The 14,433-nt window shown below is 42.9% G+C and overlaps 1 protein-coding gene across 5 annotated transcripts in view; it reads left to right on the top strand.

Annotated features, from left to right (window-relative positions):
- Nucleotides 1–899: 899 nt before the first annotated feature.
- Nucleotides 900–14,433, top strand: part of GPATCH2L (G-patch domain containing 2 like) — a 54,433-nt gene continuing 40,899 nt past the window's right edge. For 4 of the 5 annotated variants that reach the window (XM_032344867.1, XM_032344870.1, XM_032344865.1 and 1 more), the window contains exons 1-2: nucleotides 900–1,002; nucleotides 3,178–3,849. In XM_032344867.1, the coding sequence (XP_032200758.1) occupies nucleotides 3,188–3,849 (662 nt within the window). In that variant the 5' untranslated portion in view covers nucleotides 900–1,002; nucleotides 3,178–3,187. Of the gene's footprint in view, nucleotides 1,003–1,642; nucleotides 2,672–3,177; nucleotides 3,850–14,433 lie in introns of those variants that run through there. The other variant, XM_032344866.1, reaches the window with a different exon arrangement.

Genomic DNA, 14,433 nt, shown 5'->3' with positions numbered 1-14,433 from the left:
TGAGGAATACTGGTCAAGCATTCTGTAGAACGTCCCTCATTTGGAGTTTGTCTGATTTATTTCTCTGGATTAGACTGGGTGTACGGGATTTGGAAGGAAAATATCAAAGAGGTAAAATGCCACTTTCATCATATCATAGCTAGCATACACAGGATCAGGGTGATTTATCACTGTTCATGTTAATCCTGATCACCTGGCCGAGGTAGTACTTGCCGAGTGTCTCCACTATCCTCACTTCCCCTCTTTCCATACTGTGCTCTTTAGAAGGAAGTCATTACACACAGCCCTCATTCAAGGGGTTGGGAGTTATACTTCAGGGTGAATTATCTACATAAAGTCTTTGGAATTTTTCTGCACCAGAGATTTATCTCCTTTTCCCCGTTTATTACTTTATTCATGTCTGTATTCATTAGTTTATGTCAGTAGAGATGCATGGGAATTGATTTTATACTTAGAGTTATAATCCCATAGTACTTTGTTTTGTTGCTCAAGGCATTTGTATTTGTAAGACTGAGTGATTCACTACAAAGGTACCAGGCTAATCGTTGTGCCAACTCTCAGTCAAGAATGAGGATCCATTTCCCCTCCATTTCACACACCCTTTCTAAAAGTAGGTCAGCAAACAAGGGCGAGGCCGAAGTCCCTCCCTAGTGCCCAATTTCTTGACGTCCCCGAGGCAGATGAGGCCAGCCCGGGGAGGAGTGTCCCGCCCCAGATGTGGACCTCATCCTTTACCCCTCCCGCCCTTAGCCCCCGCCCCCCGGGGCCCCCCCAGTCCCTGTTCCGGCTTCTCCAAGGCCCCGCCTTCCGTGGGACGGAAGTGGGCGCGGCCACGGACAGGAAGCGCTGGGCAGGGGCGGGCCTTCTCGAGTAGCCAGCCCCTCCCCCTCCACCACTGCCCCACCCCTCCGGCCCGGACCGGAAATGAGGTCAGAAAGGGAAACCCCGGCGGGGAGACTCGGCCCCAAAAGCGGCGGCCATTGGAGGTGGCTGCGGCAGCTGGTGAGGGGGAGGAGTGGGTTGAGAGGGTCGGGGTCCAGGGGGCTGGCGCCAGCGGGGATCGGGGCTCCCGGCTGAGGCCGAGGGGCTGTGGCCGCCACGGGGCTGCGGAGGTTGGCGGGAGGGGCGAGGGTGGCTGGGCCTTGTTTTTCAGGGCCCATCGACCCCATGCCGGGGAACGAGGTTCGGGCGTCTCCGGGGCGACAGTCACGTCTTCTCCTTTCTTCTTTCTGACTCTTTTGGGCAGGCGACAGCGTGAGGGCTTGGTGTCCCGAGCTGTGTTCGTTCTAGTGTTCGGGGGCGGGCCGGGGCGTGGGGGAGAGTCCTCCCAAACAAGCTCCTTCTCACCTATGTGGCCATGTTGCGACCCCTGATTACGGAGGGTTCTTAGTCGCCAGGACTTCCTTCTTTTGCAGTTCTGCCCGGGAAGGGCTGACCCCCTGCCCCGGTGAGCCCACAGGAGAAGTTGCTTCCTGACGCCTGCCTCCTCCCCCGCTGCTCGCAACCCGGTCTTTCGCTCCAGCCGTGCGGCTGCCTTTCCCCTTCTTTTCTTTGCGTGACTTACCTTTCCTCTCCTCGAGTGCTTGCTGGACAAGGGGTTTCTCTTGGAGCGTGCACCCGAGACTGAAGGTGTGGGGAGCTCAGGGTTCTGTCACCGGCTCTTCGAATTGCATTCCCTTAGATCGGAAAGGATTCTGCACAAACAGCTGCAAGTTCTGTAACTTGGCTCCACGTTAAAGTGTACAGTTCTGCCTGAGTCTTAAAAGCAGTAGTTCTTTAATAAGGAAATAGGTTTAGACGTGATGTCCCCACATGTTTTGGTCTTAAGGGCAGTTGTCTCCCAGACCCCCGTCAGGGCGTTTTCAATTACCTCGTATTGCTTGAAAGGACGTGGTCATTTTATGTTCTGTGGCTTTTGACACCTGGAGACGTTTTTGTTTGTTTGGTGGTTGTGGAACTAGATGTCCCTATTGCTCCCACCCATGTGGTAGGTAAGCCAGCCTACTGTTTTCTTGCCTTTGAATTCATTGGCATAGGGACAGCCTGAAAAGAGGTTTTAGAAAGTCCTTTGCAAATGTAAACTGCATGAATGGAAATAGGGTCTGAGAGTGGTGGCTCACAGTTTTAAATTCTAATTATGGGCTTGAAATACTTTGGGCTTAAGGAGAGCTAGGGAAAAGATACTAAATTAATATGTATTTAATAAGGTATTGTAAAAATTATATTAGACATTTACCTTTAAAAGGGCATTTTGAAAATTGCTCGTACTGCTCTCATCCCTTGGAAGGTTTGCCTCTGAAGTGACCCCAGAAGTATGAGGGTTTGACAAGAATGAATAGAAAAATAGAAAAATGTAGAAAGCGGTTAGCTACAAATCATAGAGACTCCATCTGTCCCTGTCATTTCAGCATCAGTTACGTCCCGATTTTGTGTGATTGGTACTAAAGCACATAATTATGATCACTTAATTTTCTGAAGGATGGGAGAAGAGCTTAGAAGCTGCTAATTGTTAAAAAAGATATGACATACCCGATAAAATTCCTTCCCTGCTAGCTTCCAGGTGGTAGTTGGGACCAGAGTGGGGGCAGACAGTGTCTTTTTTCCATTCAGGGTGCACATCTGGTTACCACAATTTCTTGGATCACTGAAACCGCAAGCAGTGGTCCTTAAAGTGAGTCACTAAGTTGTCTTTCTCCTCCCTTCCACAAGTGACCCCAGCCCATGGAACAATTCTTTATCCATGGTTTTGAAATTGTGTGTTTTTCTGCTCCTGTCTAATGAGACTTTCTCTAATCTTTTGGATTCAATCATCAGATAATTTAGTGACAAGTTTAATTGGGGAAAAGGGGAGGAAAGATTTATATCCCTGGGTTTGCTCAGTTTGCTAACATCCTAGTTGTGATCTGGTGAGTGATTTTTTTTTTTTTTTTTTTTTTTTTTTTGTGCTTTAAAAGCATGTTGACTTGAGGTACCTAACAAGGATAAACACCTCTGTTTTTAGTGGCTTAAAGGTGCATGGGTGTAGGAACAGTCTTAAGTGTAGCCAGATGAAAGATGACTTTATTTTCTGTAGATGGTGTGGACCCTGCAATGCCATGATCTATTTTATAAAATTACTCTAAACAGCAGAATCCTATTCAGGTTTTCTTTTTCTTTTTCTGAACTTTCTTTTGGCAGATGTGGCCTCATGGATGAGCTGGTGCATGACTTAGCCTCAGCCTTAGAGCAGACATCCGAGCAGAATAAGCTTGGTGAGCTGTGGGAGGAGATGGCCCTGAGTCCTCGGCAGCAGAGGCGGCAGCTTCGCAAAAGGAGAGGCCGGAAGCGCCGTTCCGACTTCACTCACCTGGCGGAACATACCTGCTGCTACAGTGAGGCCTCCGAGTCTAGTCTTGATGAAGCCATCAAGGACTGTCGAGAAATGGCCCCTATTGCCAATTTTAGTGACTCCGATGACACAATGGTAGCCAAACGGCACCCAGCGCTCAATGCCATTGTTAAGAGTAAGCAGCACTCTTGGCACGAGTCTGACTCCTTTACCGAAAATGCTCCGTGTCGACCGCTCCGGCGCCGGCGGAAGGTGAAGCGAGTGACATCGGAGGTGGCCGCCAGCCTTCAGCAGAAGCTCAAGGTGTCAGATTGGAGCTATGAGAGAGGCTGCAGGTTCAAGTCGGCTAAGAAGCAGCGTCTGTCCCGCTGGAAGGAGAATACTCCCTGGGCCTCCTCAGGTCATGGGTTGTGTGAATCAGCAGAAAATAGGACTTTCCTAAGCAAAACAGGAAGGAAAGAAAGGATGGAGTGTGAAGCAGATGAACAAAAACAGGGCTCTGATGAGAACATGTCAGAATGGTGAGCGCTCCCTTACTCAGAGATTTTCCTGGCTATTTTTACCCCAAGTCTTGATGAGTTCAGCTTTCTTTCCAAACCAGCCACCGTGGTGTTGACTTTGTAGCCCTCCCATAAGCAGGCAGCTAGGGTTTATCTCTAGCTTTTTACAGTACATTCATGATTCTGTTTCCCTATGTCAAGAAGGCTGTATATAAACAAACACATTTGTTTCTAAAAATTGTTTTTAAATGTGTACTTCACATGCGAAGCCATGAATTTTATTTTAAAAACAACTTGCTGCTGCTTATGCCATGTAGATCAAACGTAGATGTAGAATGAGGGTCTCAGCAGAGGCTGGGGCGTGTGTTTGTGTACATGAGAAAATGCTGGTGCCAGGCACGTGGAGTTCGTGTATGTTCCTGGTAAGCTGCCTTTCCTCATCAAGAGTCATGGCTTTAGGTACTGGGCTATAATTCTGTTGTCTGCTCCTTCCAGTTTGACTCTGTGGAGCTTATTTTTTACGGCTGACGTTCACGTAGTTTGAACACGTAGTGGGCTTTGAAAATAACAGTACCAAATCCCATTAGTCTTATACTAGATGTCACTGGGCCAGAAACATTTGGGTCTTTTAGGTGCATGTTTAAAATGGCAGTGCAGTTTTTGGTGACTTTGTTTTTTATATCTCAGGTAGTCCTAGGAACATTGGACTAATCCCCACCTTGATACTTTAATATTATTCTTAATATCATTGTATGATAACTGTTTCTCAAGGAAGATGCTGTTGGTTTTGAATGGGGCAGTTCTTGGTGGTGAGGGACCACCCCATGCATTACCTGGGATTTGATATCCCTACATTGTTTCTATCTTCTTCATAGCGTCAAATCAAATGGCTTTATGGGGGCTGCCTAGTGGGTTGGTAGTCCCAGTCGAATGTTTAGAACTCCACTGTATGGTAGGACCGCTATTCGTATTTTGTAGAAGAGGAGATGGAGGTTAGTAGCATTTAGATAATTTGCCCAAGGTCACCCAGTGGCAAAACTGGGAATTGAACCTGATTCCAAAGTTCATACTTAACCACCATGTTTTGCTGCCCCTTTAGTGTCCCTTTTCCATGGCTCTTTTCCGTGTCATCTTAGCTTAGAATATGTGGCTTTTCTTAGGACTTTCCTCTTGAAGTTTGTCTGAAAAACAAAGACATAAATCTTAGGAACTATGAGGTGAAGCTATGTCAGTAATAGGGAAAGCTGCTTAGATGTTTATCCCTGTACCTTTCATGGGTGATTTTAAATCCAGCTTTAACAGTTTTTCTGACTAACTTTATATTTGCCAGTCTGCACAACCAGATAAGCTTATAATTTCGCTTCTTAATTTTCCTTTAATGTATCTCCTCAGACTTAGTTGCCCAGTTTATATGTATGATTTTGGGTTATAAAGTTTTTTTTGTTGGTGTTATTTTTAATCAAATAAATGTTTAGTCAACTTACAGCCTTTCACAATACCAAAACCCTTGATTGAGGCATTTAAGTTTGTTTCAATATCAAACCTATATGCCAAATAATTTACTGTTGAGAATAGTGATTTTTAATTGTTTTTTTGCAATGATAGCTTGTATATATTTTTTCTCCAGAATTTCTTGTTAAATTATGACATAATTGTAGGTGAGAGACTGTTAACTCTGTCTGCTCTTAATAGTCTGAGAATGGTTCCAGATATGGAGTCTGTAATTTAGCAGTGAGGCCTTCAGTCCTTCCAGTTCTTTCTTACCCCAGACACATCTATTGCACGTTATAGTCAGGTTGTAATAATAAACATTCTGGTTATATGAGAGCCTGGGTAAGTGGAAGCAGGCAGCAGTTCTTACGAAATTCTTATTCTTTTCTAAATTGAGAAGATCTTGTCGTGTCGTCCCCCCCCACCCCGCCATTTGTGCTATTTGCCTGGTCCATGACTTCAGAGGTCTTTAATAACATGGCCTTGTAGCTATGAGGGAATAATAGGCAGAGTAGTAGCAGACCGAAAATGAGAATACTACATCTTTAGAATCTCATTGTTTGGGAGTCTTAAGTATATGCCTTATGTTGATTCATCTGTAGTTATGGGCAGAAGTGCTTTGTATTTCCCCCCCAAAATCTACCCTGTGGAGAAAGAGAGGACACTGCAAATTATATTCAGTCTCTCAAGTAAGATGGAACTAAAATCTTCTTCCCTCAATTATTATTATTATTTAAAGATTTTTTTTATTTATTTAGGGGAAAGAGAACAGGAGCCGGGTGAAGGGCAGAGGGAGAAGCAGACTCCCCACTGAGCAGGGAGCCTGACCCGGGCTTGATTCTGAACTCCAGGATCATGGCCTGAGCCAAAGGCAGATGTTCAACCAACTGAGTCACCCAGGCACCCCTAGAACCTTACTTTTTATCAGTCATTGAGGATTGTCAGCCTGTATGATTCAAACTTGTAGAATTATTAGGATGAAGGTGATCATTAAGTTTAACCTAGCCTTGTCAGTGATACAGTTCTTTTAAAAAAGTGTATGTCATGAGTTTTAGGTTTGAAAATGTATGACTCAACCAGAGAGCTTTATTTCTAATTTCCTTCAACTCACTTTATTAATTAACCATGGAATAGCTTTAAACATGACCAATAATTCTTTTTTACTTCTCTTTTTCTGTTCTTCCTTCAATTCTGCACCAACCAATCCCTCAGGGATTCTGAGGAACTGAAAGTGGTTATGAGGTAGTAGTATTTTGTGCCTGCAAAAAGATCGGTTATTTTAATGTTTTCCTTTGTATGTGTGTTCCATTCTAAAATGGAGCGGTTCTTTTGTGCAATTACTTTCTACTGTTCTTATTCATATTGTCTGTGTAGCAGCCATTAGGTGATTCATAGCCTGATTCTGCTCTGTTTTTCACTAACACATTTGTTTGTTCCCCTTGAATATAGTTTAATTTCTGTTCTTTTATAAGTGAATCAGTTTGGTGTTGGCCTGAAGTCTCAGTCTGGAGCCTTTCTAAGGTGATGTATTAGAGGCCGATCTCACAGGAAAGAAAATATTCCTTTCTCTTGGAAGGCAAGTGACAGAGATAGAGTGCTAAACCTCCCCCCTCCTTCTCCAGCCCAGGCTGACCTTCTGCGGCCCCTTGGTGCCTCTTGTTTTCTTATTTTTATAGAAAATCAATATCCCTTCTGACACAAACAATAGCTCAGAAGCAAGAATAAATGGGAGAAAGCTGAGATCTCTGTCCATCACCTTTCACTTTAACTCCCCCAAACTCTTTAATTATGAGCATGCTTTGCTCCAGGTGTTTGTGACAGTGAAATTGCTAAATGAGGACCATTTTAACAAAGATTGGGTGATCAGTAACTCTCTATAGCAGTAGCTTGTTGGATCAATAGCATTCATTATTTCATGGTTAAGGTAAGTAGCCTCCTTTGCAAGTGGAGGTCATTAATCAGGGGCCACTGGAACTGTGGGAAAGAATATATGTGGTAGGTTGAGGTTGTTCTGTTTTCTGTTCCATAACTGGGGATGCTGACCGAGAGTACATGTACCATTGTTGCAGATGGTGCTGTTGCATTTGGGAATATTGAATAGCCAGCATGGTGTGCTTATGTAGATGTACTCAAAGTTCTGCTAGTAGATCTTTAGGAACAACTAAGAAAGACAGCTTGGGAGGTGGATTTGATACTACTGTATTTGAAGATCTGTCTCTTGAAAGAAAGGAATGTGTTCGGATTATTTTGTGTGACTCTAGAGGATGGTGGTAGGGCTCAAAGTAGAGGGTTCAGTGTTGCCTCAGTAACATTCCGAAAAATTTGAACTCTAAAAATGAAATGAATTGTTTGATGGGGTAGCGAGTTCTAGGTCACTGAAGGGGTTCAAGCCTAGGTCTTGGGGACCATGTGCTAAGTTAGTGTAGAGTTGGTAGAGGTTGTACTGTATGATCTTTCTGTCATTCTTTTTAGTCACAGCCCCATTCCAGGGCATCATTGTAACTTCATACTTTAAAAAGCATCTGGGGTGCCTGGGTGGCTCAGTGGGTTAAAGCCTCTGCCTTCGGCTCAGAGCCCTGCATCGGGCTCTCTGCTCAGCAGGGAGCCTGCTTCCCCCACTCTCTCTGTCTGCCTCTCTGCCTACTTGTGATTTCTGTCTGTCAAATAAATAAAAAATCTTAAAAAAATAAAAATGAAAATAAAAAGCATTTGATAGGCAGGATCAGCTGCCCACCAAAATACTTACAAAGACATAAAACATGTAAACTCGTATCACCAGGACCTAGCACTTAGAGTTGGCTCTTGCCAAGATTTCCTCAAACCACAAGGCTGCTGCATGTGAGGTTGGAAGCCCACATCAGCAGTGCCGAGCTGATGCTGAAGGCAGGGGGCGAGAGCCTTCCTCCTTTCTCTGTAGTCAGACTTTTGTTCATAGATACAGGGTTCATTTCAGTCAGAAAATCAGGCATCTGCAGTTTGAACCAGAGTAGTGGTCCATCCTGCGGGAGTGCCCCCTCACTCACAGTTTCTTTCAGTGGTTTGAGTTACCCGCAGGCAGGTACAGTCTGGTGCAGTCTGGAAGCCCTGCCCTATCGTCAGAAGTAGTCATAGTAGCCCAGCACTGCCTGCGTCATTCACCTCACTTCAGCTCGGGACGTAGCCGTTTTATCCTCTCCCATGATCCTAGGAAGAAGAGTGAGAATCATAAGGTATTTTGAGAGAAAGAGACTACATTCATAAAACTTTTATTATGCTATGTTGTGCTGTTTTATTATTGGTTATTGCTTGTCTTTTACTGTGCTTAATTTATAAATAAAACAGTCGCAGATTTATGTGTAGGAACAAACATGGCATATCGGAGGGTTAACTACAGTTTCAAGCATCCACTGGGGGTGTTGAAGTGGCTGCTGTGGATAAGGGGGAACTACCGTACTTCTCAGTTGGTATCTTTCCATCTTCATTTGGAGGCTCTAACTACCAGAATACACTTGGATAGGGAATTAGTGTTTTCTGTGTGTGCATTTGTGTTTGGGGTAGGAGGCAATCACAACAAATTGAATCCTAGGAAATAGATTCTCCAAGAATAAAGTTTACTGTTGGCATGGGCAGAGAAGAAAAAAATCACTTAGTGGTGCATTCCAGAAATTGTAATGTTTTATATACCTTTATATATTTCAGACCCTTGAGAGTTAGAAGAAGATCCTGTCTTAGTCCAACATAGCTATATGAGAGAAAAGCTACCAATGACATGGGGCACTCGGCCAGCATCTCTGCACATTGTCTTGGCCAGCTGTAGTGTGAGAAGAACATGTTTCCCGTATCCAGGGGACTAGAGAGTGGGACCAGGGGTAATTTACACACCCTTTCTATTGACAAATAACCAGATTTTAGGTAAACCAGTTTTCAAGAAGAGTCCTTTGAGCAAGTTCTGCAGAATAAGGGAAAAGGAACATCATTCTGAAAGTTTAGAGGAAAAACACATCTTTGAAAATGATTGCCAGTGGAAACCAGAAGAACATTTTAGAAAATCTTCTTTAGGATGCATGAAGACATAGTCACTTTTTTATTTGGTTGGTTTTTGTTGGTTGGTTTTAAAGTTTTTTGTTGTTGTTTTATTTTTAGGATTTTATTTATTTATTTGACAGACAGAGATCACAAGTAGGTGGAGAGGCAGGGCGGTAGGGGGGGGCGGGTAGGTAGGCTCCCTGCTGAGCAGAGAGCCCGACATGGGACTCGATCCCAGGACCCTGGGATCATGACCTGAGCCAAAGGCAGAGGCTTTAACCCACTGAGCCACCTAGGCGCCCGTATTCTAAAGTCTTTGTTTAAATTCTAGTTAACATAAAGTGTAATACTGGTTTTAGGAAGTACTCATCACTTACATATAACACCTAGTGTTCACAAGTGCCCTCCTTAATCCCCATCACTATTTAGCCCACTTCCTACCCACTTCCCCTCCAGCAACCCTCAGTTTGTTCTTTATAGTTCAGAGTTTCTTATGGTTTGCCTCCCTCCCCCATTTTCCCTGTGTTTCATCTGTTCGGTTTCTCAGATTCCACCTACGAGTGAAATCATACAATATTTGTCTTTGAATGACTTATTTCACTTTGAAAGAGGAGCAGTAAATCATAAGGACAAGGTGGCTATTTGAAAAGCCAGTAGTATGGGAAGAGAATTGTAGGGAAATTTGAAATGTAATTGCAGTGTTAAAACAGGAAATTCAGTGTGTAAGGCTGATGATTCACAGACCTGTACCCCTGGGGCAAATAATATATGTTAATTTAAAAAAAATTTAAAATAAAAAAAAAAAAGAACAATTCATTTTGCTGAAAATTGATTTGATGTGGAAAACTTTGAAGCCCTCCCAAAATGCAGAGAGAGGAGGTAAAAATGAGAGAAAAGTTGATCTATCTGGAGGACAAAGGATAGAGGCCCAGTCTGTGAGTAAATATTCCACAGGAAGAAACTGAAGAATTGGAATAGAATAATGATTTTTAAAATACAACTAAAGAGAAAAAGTGTTCTGAGTCGAAAAAATTAAGTATAAAGATTAAAAGGGAAAAACAAATGAAAAAAACACATCTACCTAGACGTATCCTGGCAAAATTTTGCATTCTGCGTTGGTGGTGGGAGCAGAACAGATCTAAAGAACAATTTTAAAAGGGATGAGAAAAACACCAGCATTTATCCCTGCCGTACTAAATGTGAGAGGCTACAGTTGCCTTTAGAATTTCGACTGGGGGTAAGGTTGCCCTCCCCACTCCTCCCTGAATTTTATATACAGCTTAGATAGATTTCGTATGCAAAGGCAGCAGAAAGACATTTTCAGACATTCAGGTCTCAGAATATATGCTCTTTAAAAATTGACTCTGAAGAGACATTTCATCTAACTGAAGATGAATCTCTTAGCTCTAAGAAAAGGTAAGTCCTTAAAGGATGGGTGGGTTTCTCCAAGGCACAGTCCCCAGTGCAATAACTGAGGCATAGTCCTGAGGAAAATCATTACCTTTACAAAGTATACCTGGGGCAGGGGCCGCATTAATGAGCCCGTGAACCCAGTGAGGTGGTTTTCTAGCATGGTGTCCTCCCTCTAAATGAAACCGAAAAACAAGCTCCTTCATTATACATTCTTATAACCTATTGTGAGACTAATTTTACAGTTGATGTGAGATGTTTCTCTGAAAAACCTCTCCCTCAGTCATATTTACTTTAGGACTCTGAGGTCTGATTATATATGGTTATAAGTCTACCACCTTGACCCAGGAAAAAAATTGAGCAAAGATTTTTTTGGGCTATTTAAAAAAAAAAAAATCAGTGGGTGAGAAATCCGGGTATTAACTTACTGATACCAACTTTTTGATTATAGGTGATAAATTAATTCTGTACCTCTTTATTTTAATTGACACAGGTATAAACTACTCTCATTCAATTCCAAATTTGTAGTTCTTTGTGATCAGGAATATGAAAGACCAGCAAGCCGTCAGTTCAGAGGACAAACTGTGTTTTTTCCTCCCAATTATGAGAATACTGAGGGATATTTTAAAAATTTATTTTTAAGATTCTATTTATTTATTTGACAGAGAAAGAGATCACAAGCAGGCAGAGAGGCAGGCAGAGAGAGTGGGGGAAGCAGGCTCCCCACCTAGCAGAGAGCTCTGATGCAGGGCTCTGTCCTAGGACCTTGGGATCATGACCTGGGCTGAAGGCAGGGGTTTAACCCACTGAGCCACCCAGGTGCCCCCTGAGAGATTGGTTTTATTGAGACTAGAAGCTTCTTGTTAGGGCTCAAAAGCAGGGAATTACTTTCAAAAAAGATTAATGAAAATGCTGTATTATTTACTGATGGAGAAAAAAAGCTGCCCTACAATTTAGTAGCTGTAAGTAACAAACATTTCCAGTTCCTGAAGTCAGGTATCTGGGAGCAGCATAGCTGGTGGTTCAGGTTCAGACTCTTTCATATTGTTGCAGATTGTTGGCCCTGGCTACATTTGTTTCAAGGCACAACTGGGGCCAAAGAATCCACTTGAAGCTCATAGAGCTATTGGCAGATTTTAATTCTTTATAAGCTGTTGGACTGAGAGTCTCGGTTCCTTTCCATGTGGGCCCCTTCACAGAGCTGTCAGTGTCCTCAAGACACGTGGTTGTTGGCTTTTCCCTAGAGGGAATGTTTTGAGAGAGCGGGAGAGTGAGAGCGTGCCAGCTTTTGCTTGAGTGCCCAAGATGGAAGCCACAGTCTCTTATAACCTAATCTCAGAAGTAACCTGCCATTACTTCTGCCTATGCTATTGGTTATACAGACTAACCAGGCTGGGAAATACCAGGCGACTAGGATCATTGACAGTCATCTGACAGTCTTGTTACCATAGATGTCTCCCCATCCTCTGAGATTTTTTCCTTAGTATGAAGCTAGTTTGAGGAATGGTATTCTCAGAGTAATATTTCCTCCGGAATTTGGGGGAATGTTTTTTACTTTGATTTCAAAGGAAGAGCATTCAGGAACTCAAAGGGCAAGCAAGGGTATATATAGATCACTGAGAGTATATTTTGTTGTGTTTTAAATACGTATACTGAAAATGAATATTTATTTTTAAAAATTCAAGATATGGCATTAAGAAAGAGAGCTTTTTCTTTCTTTCTTTCTTTTCTTTTCTTTTTGCTTAAGATTATTTTAGAGAGGAAGAGAGTGCAGGGGGTAGGGGCAAAGGAGAGGGAGAGAGAAGCCCAAGCATCTACCATACTGTACATGGAGCCTGGAGCACTCAGTACTTCGCTGGGCCTATAGTAGAACTCCCAGTACATGATATTACTGGTCTCAGTAATTAACAGTAATATATTAATACTTTTCTTAAACTCAATTCAAGTACCAGACTGCTGTTTGAGATACTTTTGGTTTGGATATCTGCTGAGAGCTGCGTCTGCCTCTCTCGGATGAAACCCAGGGAAAATACTAGACTTCATAGGCCACATTTATTTTTCCATTCAAAATGAAAATAGATTTGAGTCCCATAGAATTCTTTTTTCTCTATGGAAGTTTAATTGAGAGTCCTATAGAATTGAGATTACTATTTTAATAAAAAGACTATCAGGAAATTACTATTATTAGCCTCTAAAGTAATAATATTGGGCACATAAAAGAATTAGCACCATAGATGTAGCTTTTGAGTCTTTCATTTGCCTCTGTATAATGCTCTAGAATTCACAAAATGGGTTCACATGCCTCATGTCATCACATCCTCTAAAGAACCCATTCACTTTTTTACATGCAGGAAATAGGATTAGAGATTGAAGGACGTGCCACAAAGGCCATAGGAGGGAAGCAACAGAGTTGATCTGAAGGAGTTCACTCCATTTATGTAACTTTTGCTGAAGGCCTGTTTTGTGCCAGGTGCTCTGCTAGGCATCCGGGACATTGGAATGAGTGAGATCTTTCCCTCTTACCCAGCCTGGATCTCTTTCTCTCCCTATAGATGCTCTTCTTTCTGCCCAGGCTAGGCAGGGAGGGATCCTCTGTACTACTTGAGTAGTTTCAGTTTACCAGTAGGCCTGAAGGTCCAGCTACCTTCTCATGATTCCATGGGATCCAGAGGCCCAAGACTCATTGAAGCTCTGGCAAGAGAATGACATTGTTACTACTATGGGATGTTGACCTCTGTCCCTGGAGGCTGGTTTTATCCAACAGAAGGGCACAGCCTCCTCTCCTTCTCTGAAGTGGTGTTTCTTTTAACATGATGCCCTGCCCACTGCATCCTGTAGTTTGTTCATCCCTATAGGTGAGGGTTCTTAACTCTGACACTACTGACATTTTGAGCCAGATAATTTTGTTGTGAGGGCTGTCCTGTGGACCTTGTATTGTGGGATGTTTAGCAGCATCCCTCCCTCTACCTAACAGATGCCTGTAGGAGACCAACTCCCCCTCCCCTGCTCCCAAGTCCTGACAAAATATTTCTCCAGACAGTGCCGGATGATCCTGTGGGTATAGGGTTGGGGTGGGGGTGGGGTAGGGGTAGGGGTCGGGGGGTTGGGGGTAAGGGTCGGGGAGGAAAGGAGTAAAATTGAGTTGAGAGTTACTGCTGGTGTTTCTAGGTGCTGAGATGGGGTTTCACTTCATTGACTTTGCTTTTACCAACAAGCATGAATTTCAGATTTAGAGAACTTAGTAAGACCAAAACACTGATCTCTTCTGTAGAATAAAAACACTGTAGTTTTAGAAACTTTTTAACTAAGAGTTTTTGCTAACTTGAAAAAATACCCTTTAACAGGGCAGGCACTTCATTTTCAGAACTTGGAAAACATTTTAATGTTCATACCAAGGTATACAGTGTTTAGCTGAGTGTTCACCCTGGAATTAATTCTTCAAGTTGATGAGAGGTATCAGTAGTGTTTTATTAAGCTTGATTCCTTGATAATCTACTTCTCTGAGAGTGGATGCCATGACCAATCACCTGGTCTACCAAGAGTGCCTTGAATTACAAAGATGCCAGGGTGGGAAGGTTTCTTATATAGATGTGTGATAAAACAGAAAAAGCAAAATGTTAATTGCAGTGTGTGATGTGCAGTAGATGTGATGGGGTGTGAGTGGTAATTGGAACTTCTTTCAACTTTCTCATCTGTTCA

This window comes from Mustela erminea, chromosome 5, assembly GCF_009829155.1.
Source record: "Mustela erminea isolate mMusErm1 chromosome 5, mMusErm1.Pri, whole genome shotgun sequence".
Taxonomy (NCBI): Eukaryota; Metazoa; Chordata; class Mammalia; order Carnivora; family Mustelidae; genus Mustela; species Mustela erminea.
Note: the sequence above shows the minus strand (reverse complement) of the source record. Positions and strands in the feature narration are given on the sequence as shown.